This window comes from Cherax quadricarinatus, chromosome 73 (assembly GCF_038502225.1).
Source record: "Cherax quadricarinatus isolate ZL_2023a chromosome 73, ASM3850222v1, whole genome shotgun sequence".
Lineage (NCBI taxonomy): Eukaryota > Metazoa > Arthropoda > Malacostraca > Decapoda > Parastacidae > Cherax > Cherax quadricarinatus.
In genome coordinates, this window is record NC_091364.1 from 6,270,603 (window position 1) to 6,283,824 (window position 13,222).

Consider the following 13,222-nt stretch of genomic DNA (forward strand, 5'->3'; position numbering starts at 1 on the left):
ATAAAACCAACGTAGTAATACAAACATTTAATGACTAGGAAACAGAATAGATTACACAAATTACAAAAAAAAAAAAATCCTTTGGTTCAAGAAATGTGCATTAAGGCTTAAGAAAATATCAGGTTTATTGATACAGATGATAGTAAATATACTCACCACCAGGGGTTTGTACCTACAAGAATGTATATATATACACACACACACACAATGTATATATATATATATATATATATATATATATATATATATATATATATATATATATATATATATGTGTGTGTGTGTGTGTGTATATATATATATATAATATATATATATATATATATATATATATATATATATATATATATATATATATATATATATATATATATATATATATATATATATATATATATATATATATTGAAAATTATTTGACCTCGTAGCCTCAGAATGGATAAAAGGCTTCGAGGTAAGAAGAATAAGAGGGAAAACCTGTGTTTGTTTTATACTCTGGTGTCACTTGTTGTCTCATAAATACTTAAGAAGAGAGGTACATCTTGCTACTACCGCTTATACATAGTTCATACACACACACACACACACACACACACACACACACACACACACACACACACACACACATACTACATATTCCAGTACACTTTCACTAATTTTCTTTACAGAATATTTCTTTGGATACGAGACTATGGAAATTTTGCTTAGCATGTGTTTTATTTGTTAATTTTCGTCATCGGACGCTTTTCTCAGCTCTTGCGCCTTGTCCTCCTTCGCTAGCATCTTGTTCTCTTTATCTGGTGTCTTGTGCTCCTTCCCTGGCGTCGTGTTCTCCTTCCCTGGCGTCGTGTTCTCCTTTCCTGGCATTTTATCTTCTTTTCCTGGCATTTTATCTTCTTTTCCTGGTATCTTTTCCTCCTTCACTGGCATTTTGTCCTCCTTTTTCACTGGCTCATTTTCTTGTTTTCTTTCAGGCGTTTTGTCATCCTTTTCTGGCATTTCCTCTTTCCCTTGCATCTTGTCCGCCTCTTGCGGCTTCTTATTACTCCCCGACGTCTTGTCCTCCTCTGGTACTCTGTCCTCTTCTTCTGGCTCCTCGAGGGAGTAAAAATCCGTCAAAATGGAACTGCTCTTGATGAGTTCTAATGCCCAGTCTTGGTCCGAACTCGCACTTTTTGTCCCTGGACTTTGGCTGTGTGTGCTTGGACTCGCTCTTGTATTTGTGGCTTGTGTTGTGTCCAAATCCTCTAGCGGTCCTCTCTCTGTGCCTTCATTCACATTGGTTTTGTCTTTGAAGTCCCTTGCTCTGCCATTCCCATCAGAGTTCTTTGGATACCTGTCGCGGTTCTGATCAAACAGCTTGTTTGCATTGGTGTTGAAGATATAGCCAGGTTGGCGCTTCCTGGTCATTCCCAGCCTGAGAGAACCGTATCTGAGGGCGTCTGTAAGGGAAGGACTGTGAGGGGCTCTATTCCTGGAGGGAAAGTAGCCCGCAGAGGAATGATTGCGCCTCACAGGATTGCCCCTGGCGAAGTAGTCAGGACAGTAGGTGTCTTCAGTTTGAAGGCTTACGTTGCTGCCTATACGCACGAAAGGCTTTGGAAAGTGTGCTTCTCTCCTTGAACTTCCAGGTGAGACACTCATAAAGGTGTTGTGGACGGTAGAGACGGAAGGCGAGGCTGGAAAATTGGAAATTTTGTGTTGCATCGAGGGACTGCCACGCTGGGAAGGCAGACGATAAAGACCTTGTTCATCATAAAGGTTCAAAGACGGTAATCTGGGCTCCCGAAAGCTCTTCCTAGTAACATGCGCAGTGTGGTGGTAGTCACAGTCACCACCAGGATAGTTGTTGTCCTCATGAGAGACCTGCCGTCTCGTGAGGCTATGGTAGTCGTTCTCACCTCGGTCCAGGTTGTTCATGTGCTGTAGCTGGAGATCGTGTCCGCTGTTTCTTCCCTTCCTCCTCTGCAAACTGTGGTAGTTATTCTCCTGTTTCTCAATGTTGTTAAGATGCTGGACATTGGGATCTCTGATGTTTCTCCTTCTAGAGAGACTCTGGTAGTCTGACTCTGTCCTCCCTTGTGCTATTGATGATGGAAAACTTGGAGAGTACTGGTAGCCACTTCTGCTGCCCGGAGAGGAAGTATAATCACTCTCAGGACTATCGATGTTATTATGTATATCTGAAGAACGTGAGTTTCTTCTTCTACGAGACAGGCTTTGGTAAAAACTTTCTTGTCTCCCAAGACCATTAAGTTGCTGTAAAGGACAGCCGTGAATTTGAGGATTAAACTCTTGAATATTAGGATCATGCCGTGTACCCTGCGAGTGATGTAATTGTGAATTTCCTTGAAGGGGATCCAACTGTGATTTGATCCTAACAAAACCATCTTCATGAACAAGCATGGACGCAAAGCTGGGAGGACTGTAGATGGGGACTCGAGAGACTAGATTAGGACCGTAAATAGACACATGAGAACCTGAAGCATTCCTATACATGGGGATCTGGGAGGCTGAACCTGCTCGCAACACTTGAGAAAGAGCTATGGGAGGCCCGTATGTATCACCAGTTGCTGGCTGGTGTGGAGGTCCGTAGCTGAATGTAGCTGATCTTTTGACGGTAACACCCCGTCTTTTGGGTGCTTTTGGAGTTCTTGAGATTGGTTCACACCCTGTGGTTCCTGTCTCGGGAAAGCAGGAGGTATATTGAGTACTCTCAGTTCCACTGGAGAAGGAAACTCTTTGGTATATTACATTCCCATTTCTCTCCTTGGTTTCCCCTTCCTTGTGACTTCGCTTTAGATATGAAGGGACCATAAAACTGTAGAAGAAACTTACTTTTTCATCATAGCGCTGAGTCAGTGCTGCAGCCATACAGATGGAGAGACACAACAAAGACTCAACCAAACATCCAGAAATGTGGAACGTCCACCACCCCCAGGCAGGTACGTTCGAGCTGATGAGGAAAACAATGTGAAAGAGGTGAACAAGACACAGAACTGCGAGGGCTGTAGCAGAGAGCTTCATTATCCTACACCACATATTAAGACGGTTTCTCAATATGTGCTTGATTCCCATTTGTCTCTCCTGTGATAAATCCTTTGAAGGAACCACCAGCAACTTGAGTTCCCCTTGGAATTCCCTCTTCAACATCTGGGACACTTGCAGGACCATTTGGTGCTTCCGAGCATAAAACACAATCATAGCTACAGTGATAGCAATCAACATAACTCTAGACAACACTAACACACTCTTACTATGTGCACACCCAACGATAATATCTGCAACAAAACAGAGAGAAAATTTCATGATAACAAAGATAGATATATTATGCATAGTAAAGAGCTTTGGTTTATAAACATGTACATCAGCAGTAAGAAACATCATTATCATTAAGATTAAAAATGAGGAGGAGAAAGAAGGAAAACCAGTATTGGTTAATAGGAGAACAAGAACAAGGGGAAGTCTTTCCTTTCTCCCATAAGCCAGGTGGAACAAGTATAATGCCTTGAGGAATGCAGCAATGAACACAAGTAAATGGATGCTCACGAAGTGTGTTCGTGGGAGCAGATGTGTACAAGACTTCAGAGTCAAGAGACGGAAGGCAGCCAAGAGACTCAAGCCGAGGAGCAGCAGACCAAGAGTGAAGTTGACAACTATCCAGGCTAAGGTTCTATTGCTGCATAGCAAAGCATCAAACCAAGACAGCTGAGATGCGTGTTTGTATATGCCAGATTTCTTGGTTCTTTCCATTTTTGTCTGTGTTTCATTCTTCGGCTCGCCGGAGCCTTGACTAGCAGAAAACTTTCGCATTGATGTTTGATTATCCTCAAAGTTGCCTCTTCTAGGAATTTCTGATTTCCCATCTCCCTCGAAAGAGTCAGTATAGTGACCTTCATACAAGTCATACAGCTCATGATCGTATTCCTGAAGCTCAAGGATTCTTTCAATGACCGAAGTCCCGTCTTTGTTCTTAGTCTTACTGCTAGAATTGCTGTATGAGTGAGCATCACTTCCTGGTTCAAGACGTGAGCTTCTAGACTCACTTTTTGAGCTTGGAACATCAGGAGCTGATATATTTCTTTGTACCGGCATCAAAATGCCTCTTCTGCCATCAGCCATGTAGTCGTAGTGTGGATTCTTGCTGAGGACTGTCGTTCTTTCAATCCTGCTGCTTCCTGGATTGCTCAGAATTGTCATTAACTTATACTGTCTGACTGGTGGGTAACTCTTGGATGACGAGCCTCTATATGCTACATCCCTGAACACCTCTCCAATATCATCCTCGAGTTCTTGTTGTATTCTGAAATGGTTCTGTCTCCCTGTCAGTGACTCACCAGGCTGGTCCTTGAGCCTAGAGGGCACTCTTGAGTTGCCGTGGAGGTTGCCATGGTGGTTGCCGTGGCGGTGACGGTGGCGGTGGAGGGGAACTGATGGCAGGACGTCTCCGGCAGCTGATCGGCGAACCACTTGATTCTTGACAGCCGACAATAAAAGACGATTGGGAGATGGTGGTCGTGGCACTGCAGACACCTCTGATTTTGAAGTTTCAGTATCCCGAAATGATGGAATGATTTTATCCAAATATTTCCTACCCCTACTCGCTGTTTTAGTGTTACTTGCTTTGAAAGATTCTGATTCTTCTCTTGTATCAAAAAGATTCCAACCAGTTTTTCTTAACGTAGTTCTCGCAGCCACATATGGCGATGGCCCAGAGGGAAAATCTGGAATAGTATCTTTCTCTGTTAATTCAGCATCTCCATCACTGGCTGTGTTAGAGGATGCTAGATGATCATTTTCATCTATCCCCGGGTCACTCAGTGTGTCAGGAGGTAAAGGAGGTAGTTTTAACGCCAGTTGAGGCTCCGGCCAACGACCATCTGTAACTGCAGAAAGTGGAGCGGTGAGAGAATCTTCCAGAGTGGAGATATTGACCATCGTGGGAGTTAAGTGTACAGCGGCTGCTGATGAAGCGTTGTTTACACTGCCAAACATGAGAATAATATCCCCGGTAATCGTTGCTGTCATAGTCAATGGGTTGTGCGCAGTGGCCACTGGCAAGACATCCTGCCCAGTGCTCATCCTCGAGACATCCCGTGCGGTGTTCATAGAGACATCCTGCGCAGTGGGCATCGTGAAGACATCTTGTCCAGTGGTCGTCGTGTAGACATTCTGCCCAGTTGTCTTCGCTATGACATCCTGCACAGTGGCCACCACTGAAGCATCCTGCGCAGTGGTCGTCGCGGAGTCGCCGTACGCACCAGCTGCCGCTGAGAGTGACTGTGCGCTGACCACGGCTCCCAGGACAGAGAGAGCGCAGAGGACCCAGAGAGCTGCTGCTGGAAGGATCCAGTGTGTACAGTAACCAGCCATCCTGCTTCACCATCTCGACTCCAACACCACGGCGAAACCTGCAACATCAACAATCATGTAAGACACATACACAATGTATAAAACATATTTGTCACCATGTATACGTCTGTGTAGATAGATTACATATCTGAGCACAAACACGTACTCGCTCATGAAACCATTTGATAAGAGTTAAGAGGCGAAGCCAAGAGTTATGAAGTGATCCCAGAAAGTATGAGTACAAGTCCTCTTGAGCACAAATACACACATACATGCTGGTATACTCTAATACACACACAATGATAGCTTACATTCACACTTGATACACACACACTCTCAATACACACGCAAATAGTTGCATCTGAAATTCAGAGGTCTTTATTGAACCGGAGATTTAGAGAGGCAGGGAACCAAAGGGCACAGAAAGGCACAGAACACAGAGGATAACAGAGAACAAAAAATCAAACAGAAATGGTTGGAATAAATACCAAAGACGTTAATTTTGACGATAATTAAAGAAAAATCATATTATTGAATGACACATCAGACATTGGTCCTGGAGGTGGGAAGTACAGCGCTTGTACTCTGAAGGAAGGGTGGGGAGATTTCCAAGTCTTGAACTGTAGTATCGGATCCTCTATGGCAAGACAGTGATGGAGTGAATGATGATGAAAGTGTTTCTTCTTTTTCGAGTCACCCTGCCTTGGTGGGAGACGGCCGGTGTTACTACTACTACTACTACTACTACTACTACTACTACTACTACTACTACTACTACTACTACTACTACAATAATAATAATAATAATAATAATAATAATAATAATAATAATAATAATAATCTTTATTTCTACAAGTACATGTACACGGTATACAGGCCTAGCTGACATCAATGACACAGTACTATATAGAAAGCCGCTTGTTATGCTGAGCATTTCCCGCAAATTAAGTCAATTTTGTCCCAGGATTCGACCCACACCAGTCAACTAACACCCAGGTACTTATTTTACAGATAGGTAAACAGGGGCAGCAGGCGTCTTAAGGAAACACGTCCTAATGTTTGCACCCGTACCGGGGATCGACTCCCGGACCTCAGTGTGTAAGCTGGCTAGCAATCGAGCTACGGGACACCGTAAAATAGAAAAAAAAATGGAAATTACAACACAACTACATAAGAAGGAAGGTGAGTGTTAAAGACTAGGTGGCAATAAGGCTGAAGAAGAGAAGAACTCTAATTACAAATCAGAAATACTGAGAAAAACCAAAGTGAGAAAACAACTAGGAAGAGGCTGGTTATTGAGTCACATAACGACTTAGGGCAGCGAAGACAATCTTAGAATAACGAAGACAACAGGAATGTGGCATACCTCTGACCAGTATCGAGAGTTCTATTCCCGCAGCCCATCTAGCGACCAGACTTTACTAGCGGCCATCCGAACACTTAGAAACCAGCAACATCGTTACAGCAAACCAGCACGGGTGTCAGGGAGCCAAGGCCGGGTGGCCAACTGGCAGAGACCCTGGCCGGCGGTACCGGCGAATCAAAGCTCAATGACTGACTAACAGAGATTAAGCGAGAAAAGCAAGGATGGGTCGACTGCACATTCTTGGACTGCAGGAATGCATTAATACTGTACCCCTGACCAGAGACTGTTCACCAGTTAGCAACACAAGCAGGGATACAAGGCAGAAGAGTGTTCCAGAGTATCAAGACATTCTCAACACACACAAGATGGAGGGTCACTGGAGTTAAGGAAGAACACTAATGATGGTGAAGAATTCTTGATTTTGAGACTGTCAACTGCTTTCTCTTTTCGGGTATAACGCTTACCATTTAAGAACATAAGAACGAAGGAACACTGCAGAAGGCCTACTGGCCCATGCAAGGCAGGTCCAAGTCTCCTACCGGCTTAAGCCAATGCACCCAACCTAGTCAGGTCAGGTCACATTGACTTAAGGGATCATGATGATGATGATGATGATGATGATGATGATGATGATGATGATGATGATGATGACGATGATGATGATGATGATGATGATAATGATAATAATAATAATAATAATAATAATAATAATAATAATAATAATAATAATAATAATAATAATAACAGCAGCAGGAAAAACAACAACAACAACAACAACAATAATAATAATAATAATAATAATAATAATAAATCAGTGGCATCTAACTAATGTGTTTCACAAAGGCAATATATTACCACCCGATATTAATTCCCATTCCCGTATACCTTCCCTTCTTCCCTTCTCTTCCTGTTCCAAACATTCATCCTGTGATCATCTTCCACCCACCTCGCAACTCCACAATACACGGGAGAGAGAAAAATTTCGTTTAGTTTAACAAAGGAGTTGGTTTCAGATTTGGTGGTGTCGGTTCTCGCGGCGGAGCACAACACAGATGATAGTGGTATTGGGGATATTGGTGGTGTCCTGTGCTCTCTCCTGGAGGACGATATGGTGTTGGGGGGGTTAGCAGCTGCAGCAGCTGTATGCTCCCAGCAGCACAAGCAGCAGCAAGACAGAAGCAGCCGCACTAATAACTGTGTCAGCGGTACTAACACGAGCAGCAGTAACAGCAGCAACAGCACCAGCGGCAGCAGCAGCAACAACAGCAGCAGTAACAACAGCAGCAGTAACAACAGCAGTAGTGGTAGCGGCTGCAGCAGCAGCAGAAGCAGCAACAAAGAAGCAGAGGCAGCAATAACTGTCAACACCACTAACGCGAGCAGCAGTAACAACAGCAGTGGCAGTAGAAACAGCAGCAACGGCAACAGCATCAGCATCAGCAGCAGCAACAACAGTAGTAGTGGTAGCGGTTGCAGCAGCAGCAGCCGTAATAATTCTATCAGCACCACCAACGCGAGCAGCAACAACAGTAACAGCAATAATAACAGCAGTGGCAGTACAAGCAGCATCAGCAGCAGCAAAAGCAGCAGAAATAACTGCATCCGAACCACCAACGACAACACCAATAGCTGCAGAAATAACAGCAGCAGAAAAAGCAGCAGCAGCAACAGTAGCATCAACAGCAACTGCTGAGCCACAAACATTTTTATCACTACCATATCAGCAGCACTACATAACTACCACCACTACCACCACTCCTACCACCACCACCACCACCACCACCACCACCACTCCCCTCAGGAGGAGGAGGAGGAGGAGGAGGAGGAGGAGGAGGAGGAGGAGGAGGAGGAGGAGGAGGAGGAGGAGGAGGAGGAGGAGGTGGTGGTGGTAATATTATCAGCAGACAGAAGTGGACTCTGAACTTGAGTGGACTCTGAAGCAGGCTGCTGAGAGTCAGAGGACAGGGAAGGTATATACCTCTCAGGGAAGGTATATGCCTTTCAGGGAAGATATATACCTCTCAGGGAAGGTATATACCTCTCAGGGAAGGTATATACCTCTCAGGGAAGGTATATACCTCTCAGGGAAGGTATATACCTCTCAGGGAAGGTATATACCTCTCAGGGAAGATATATACCTCTGCTATAGCTGTATATGAATGGTATACAGTACCGACAGGATGAAGAATTAGACACATGTGTAACATCTGGGTATCTTCAATTGTAGACGTTTCGCCATCCAGTGGCTTTATCAATACAAATTCAAGGACATAATGAGACGATTGTAGAACTATTACAAAGACGAGGTGATCAGTCCCTCAGTTGGACAGAGTACCGTAGTATTGAGGTAGAGAGGGCTGGGGTTTTGAGACACGGGGGTGGAAATTCACTTAGTTTGACAAATCATTCATCAAAGCAAATATATCCAAGAAATATTTATGAGACTAAGGAAGAAACAGCAATAAAAGTGTCGGTAATCAAGGAAGAATAACTAGGCAGTGAAAAGTGTGGTTGAATTGTATGAATCTGAAGGTAACCTTTAACAAGTGCAAATATCTGCAGGCTTCTTAATTAACGTCTTCAGCACCTCAAGACTAACTGGTGAGAGAGAGAGAGAGAGAGAGAGAGAGAGAGAGAGAGAGAGAGAGAGAGAGAGAGAGAGAGAGAGAGAGAGAGAGAGAGAGAGAGATGTAGGTAACAGTTCTTAGCCTGTAAATAAAGTTAGGAACTCTTATATCCTACCCTAACTGCCTCCTCCTTTAGCTTATAAACATTCACCTCTCTCTTACCTGCTGCTTCCATTTTCCTTGTATCCCATCTACTTTTTACTTTCAGTGTAGCTACAACTAAAAGGTGAACTGATATATCTGTGGCCCCTCTATAAACATGTACATCCTGAAGTCTACCCATCAGTCTTTTATCTACCAATACATAGTCCAACAAACTACTGTCATTACGCCCTACATCATATCTTGTATACTTATTTATCCTCTTTTTCTTAAAATATGTATTACCTATAACTAAACCCCTTTTTATACAAAGTTCAGAGGGCCCTCATTATCATTTACACCTGACACCCCAAACTTACCTACCACACCCTCTTTAAATGTTTCTCCTGGAGGCTGGAAATCAGTAAATTTGGTGTTAGCAGGAGGGGTCGGAAGACGTGAATCGACTTTTGTAAACATAGCTAGGTGAGTACACACACACTGGTGGTAGTAGCGACCAGTAAAGAGGCGGGGCCAGGAGCTATGACTCGACTTCTGCAACCACAGATAGGTGAGTACACACACACAGTAGGAACACTTCAGACTGGGAGTTCCAAGGTGGTGATTGCAGTGATGTACAACTCGCCACTGAAGAGCAGGAGTCCAAGACAAGAGTACGATGAAAACACCAGAGCAATGGTTGATACACTAGCTGAGGTGGCCAGAAGGGTCCACATGGGCAGGGCAAAGTTACTAGTTGTTGGTGATTTCAATCACAAGGAGACTGGCTAGGAAACTTTGGAGCTACACAGGGAACCAAAAACGTGGAAGGCCTAGATGTTGGAGGTGATACTGGAAAACTTGATGCATCAACATGTTAAGGACACTACCAGAAAGAGAGAGAAAAGATGAACCAACAAGTCTGGAGAGTGATGTAGTGGAGGAAGGATCTTTACATAGCTATAAGAAGAGGTACGATAAAGCTCATGAAGCAGAGAGAGAGTGGATCTAGTACTTACCAGCGAAGAGGTGGGGGCCAGGGGCTATGAATCGACCCCTGCAACCACATATAAGCGAGTAAAGGTGAGTACCTCCCATTCACAAACGCACAATCCTAGTGAAAATCTCTCACTAACACACCTTGTTTATTCTACTAGACAAAAAACACCAAAAAAAAACATAAAAAAACAGCAAGACCCGCATCCCAGTTTGTGGTAGAAGCAGTGAAAGCAAACCCAGATTTTTCTCTCTCTCTTTTTTTTCCTGTTAATTTGCAAGTCCTCAACTTTCTACGTTGAAAAACACACTGAAAAGTTTGTATGAGGTGGAGTTTGTGAGGCTGTGTCCCGGGGCAGCTTGGGGGGTATGGGGTAAATTGAGCTTATTGCTTGCCCGGTGGGTACTTGGGTATGCCGAGGGTTCAGAGTGGGGTGGGGGGTGTTAAGGGTTCAGAGTGGGGTGGGGGGGTGTTAAGGGTTCAGAGTGGGGGGGGGGGGTGTTAAGGGTTCAGAGTGGGGTGGGGGTGTTAAGGGTTCAGAGTGGGGTGGGGGATGTTAAGGGTTCAGAGTGGGGTGGGGGTGTTAAGGGTTCAGAGTGGGGTGGGGGGTTTTAAGGGTTCAGAGTGGGGTAGGGGATGTTAAGGGTTCAGAGTGGGGTGGGGGGTGTTAAGGGTTCAGAGTGAGGTGGGGGTGTTAAGGGTTCAGAGTGGGGTGGGGGGGTGTTAAGGGTTCAGAGTGGGGTGGGGGGGTGTTAAGGGTTCAGAGTGGGGTGGGGGTGTTACGGGTTCAGTGTGGGGTGGGGGTGTTAAGGGTTCAGAGTGGGTGGGGGTGTTAAGGGTTCAGAGTGGGGTGGGGGGTGTTAAGGGTTCAGAGTGGGGTGGGGGGTGTTAAGGGTTCAGAGTGGGGTGGGGGTGTTAAGGGTTCAGAGTGGGGAGGGGGTGTTAAGGGTTCAGAGTGGGGTGGGGGTGTTAAGGGTTCAGAGTGGGTGGGGGGTGTTAAGGGTTCAGAGTGGGGTGGGGGTGTTAAGGGTTCAGAATGGGGTGGGGGGTGTTAAGGGTTCAGAGTGGGGTGGGGGGTGTTAAGGGTTCAGAGTGGGGTGGGGGTGTTAAGAGTTCAGAGTGGGGTGGGGGGTGTTAAGGGTTCAGAGTGGGGTGGGGGGTGTTAAGGGTTCAGAGTGGGGTGGGGGGTGTTAAGGGTTCAGAGTGGGGTGGGGGGTGTTAAGGGTTCAAAGTGGGGTGGGGGGTGTTAAGGGTTCAGAGTGGGGTGGGGGTGTTAAGGGTTCAGAGTGGGGTGGGGGGTGTTAAGGGTTCAGAGTGGGGTGGGGGGTGTTAAGGGTTCAGAGTGGGGTGGGGGTGTTAAGGGTTCAGAGTGGGTGGGGGGTGTTAAGGGTTCAGAGTGGGGTGGGGGTGTTAAGGGTTCAGAATGGGGTGGGGGGTGTTAAGGGTTCAGAGTGGGGTGGGGGGTGTTAAGGGTTCAGAGTGGGGTGGGGGTGTTAAGAGTTCAGAGTGGGGTGGGGGGTGTTAAGGGTTCAGAGTGGGGTGGGGGGTGTTAAGGGTTCAAAGTGGGGTGGGGGGTGTTAAGGGTTCAGAGTGGGGTGGGGGTGTTAAGGGTTCAGAGTGGGGTGGGGGGTGTTAAGGGTTCAGAGTGGGGTGGGGGGTGTTAAGGGTTCAGAGTGGGGTGGGGGTGTTAAGGGTTCAGAGTGGGTGGGGGGTGTTAAGGGTTCAGAGTGGGGTGGGGGTGTTAAGGGTTCAGAATGGGGTGGGGGGTGTTAAGGGTTCAGAGTGGGGTGGGGGGTGTTAAGGGTTCAGAGTGGGGTGGGGGTGTTAAGAGTTCAGAGTGGGGTGGGGGGTGTTAAGGGTTCAGAGTGGGGTGGGGGGTGTTAAGGGTTCAGTGTGGGGGGGGGGGTGTTAAGGGTTCAGAGTGGGGTGGGGGGTGTTAAGGGTTCAGAGTGGGGTGGGGGTGTTAAGGGTTCAGAGTGGGGTGGGGGTGTTAAGGGTTCAGAGTGGGGTGGGGGCTGTTAAGGGTTCAGAGTGGGGTGGGGGTGTTAAGGGTTCAGAGTGGGGTGGGGGGTGTTAAGGGTTCAGAGTGGGGTGGGGGGTGTTAAGGGTTCAGAGTGGGGTGGGGGGTGTTAAGGGTTCAGAGTGGGCTGGGGGGTGTTAAGGGTTCAGAGTGGGGTGGGGGGTGTTAAGGGTTCAAAGTGGGGTGGGGGGTGTTAAGGGTTCAGAGTGGGGTGGGGGTGTTAAGGGTTCAGAGTGGGGTGGGGGGTGTTAAGGGTTCAGAGTGGGGTGGGGGGTGTTAAGGGTTCAGAGTGGGGTGGGGGGGTGTTAAGGGTTCAGAGTGGGGTGGGGGGTGTTAAGGGTTCAGAGTGGGGTGGGGGGTGTTAAGGGTTCAGAGTGGGGTGGGGGGTTTTAAGGGTTCAGAGTGGGGTGGGGGCTGTTAAGGGTTCAGAGTGGGGTGGGGGTGTTAAGGGTTCAGAGTGGGGTGGGGGGTGTTAAGGGTTCAGAGTGGGGTGGGGGGTGTTAAGGGTTCAGAGTGGTGTGGGGAGTGTTAAGGGTTCAGAGTGGGGTGGGGGTGTTAAGGGTTCAGAGTGGGGTGGGGGGTGTTAAGGGTTCAGAGTGGGGTGGGGGTGTTAAGGGTTCAGAGTGGGGTGGGGGTGTTAAGGGTTCAGAGTGGGGTGGGGGGGTGTTAAGGGTTCAGAGTGGGGTGGCTATGTAAACGAAATGGATTCATAAGTGAATAGAGGTGGAATGGGTTGGGAGTGGGTTAGGAGTGGGTGGATGAATGGGTAGAACATGTTC

At 46.5% G+C, this 13,222-nt stretch overlaps 1 protein-coding gene across 2 annotated transcripts in view; it reads right to left on the reverse strand.

Annotated features, from left to right (window-relative positions):
* Positions 1-587: 587 nt before the first annotated feature.
* Positions 588-13,222, reverse strand: part of LOC128701148 (uncharacterized) — a 140,865-nt gene continuing 128,230 nt past the window's right edge. For both annotated transcript variants that reach the window (XM_053794747.2, XM_053794748.2), the window contains exon 3: positions 588-5,411. In XM_053794747.2, coding sequence (XP_053650722.2) covers positions 724-5,373 — 4,650 coding nt within the window. In that variant the 5' untranslated portion in view covers positions 5,374-5,411 and the 3' untranslated portion in view covers positions 588-723. The remainder of the gene's footprint in view (positions 5,412-13,222) is intronic.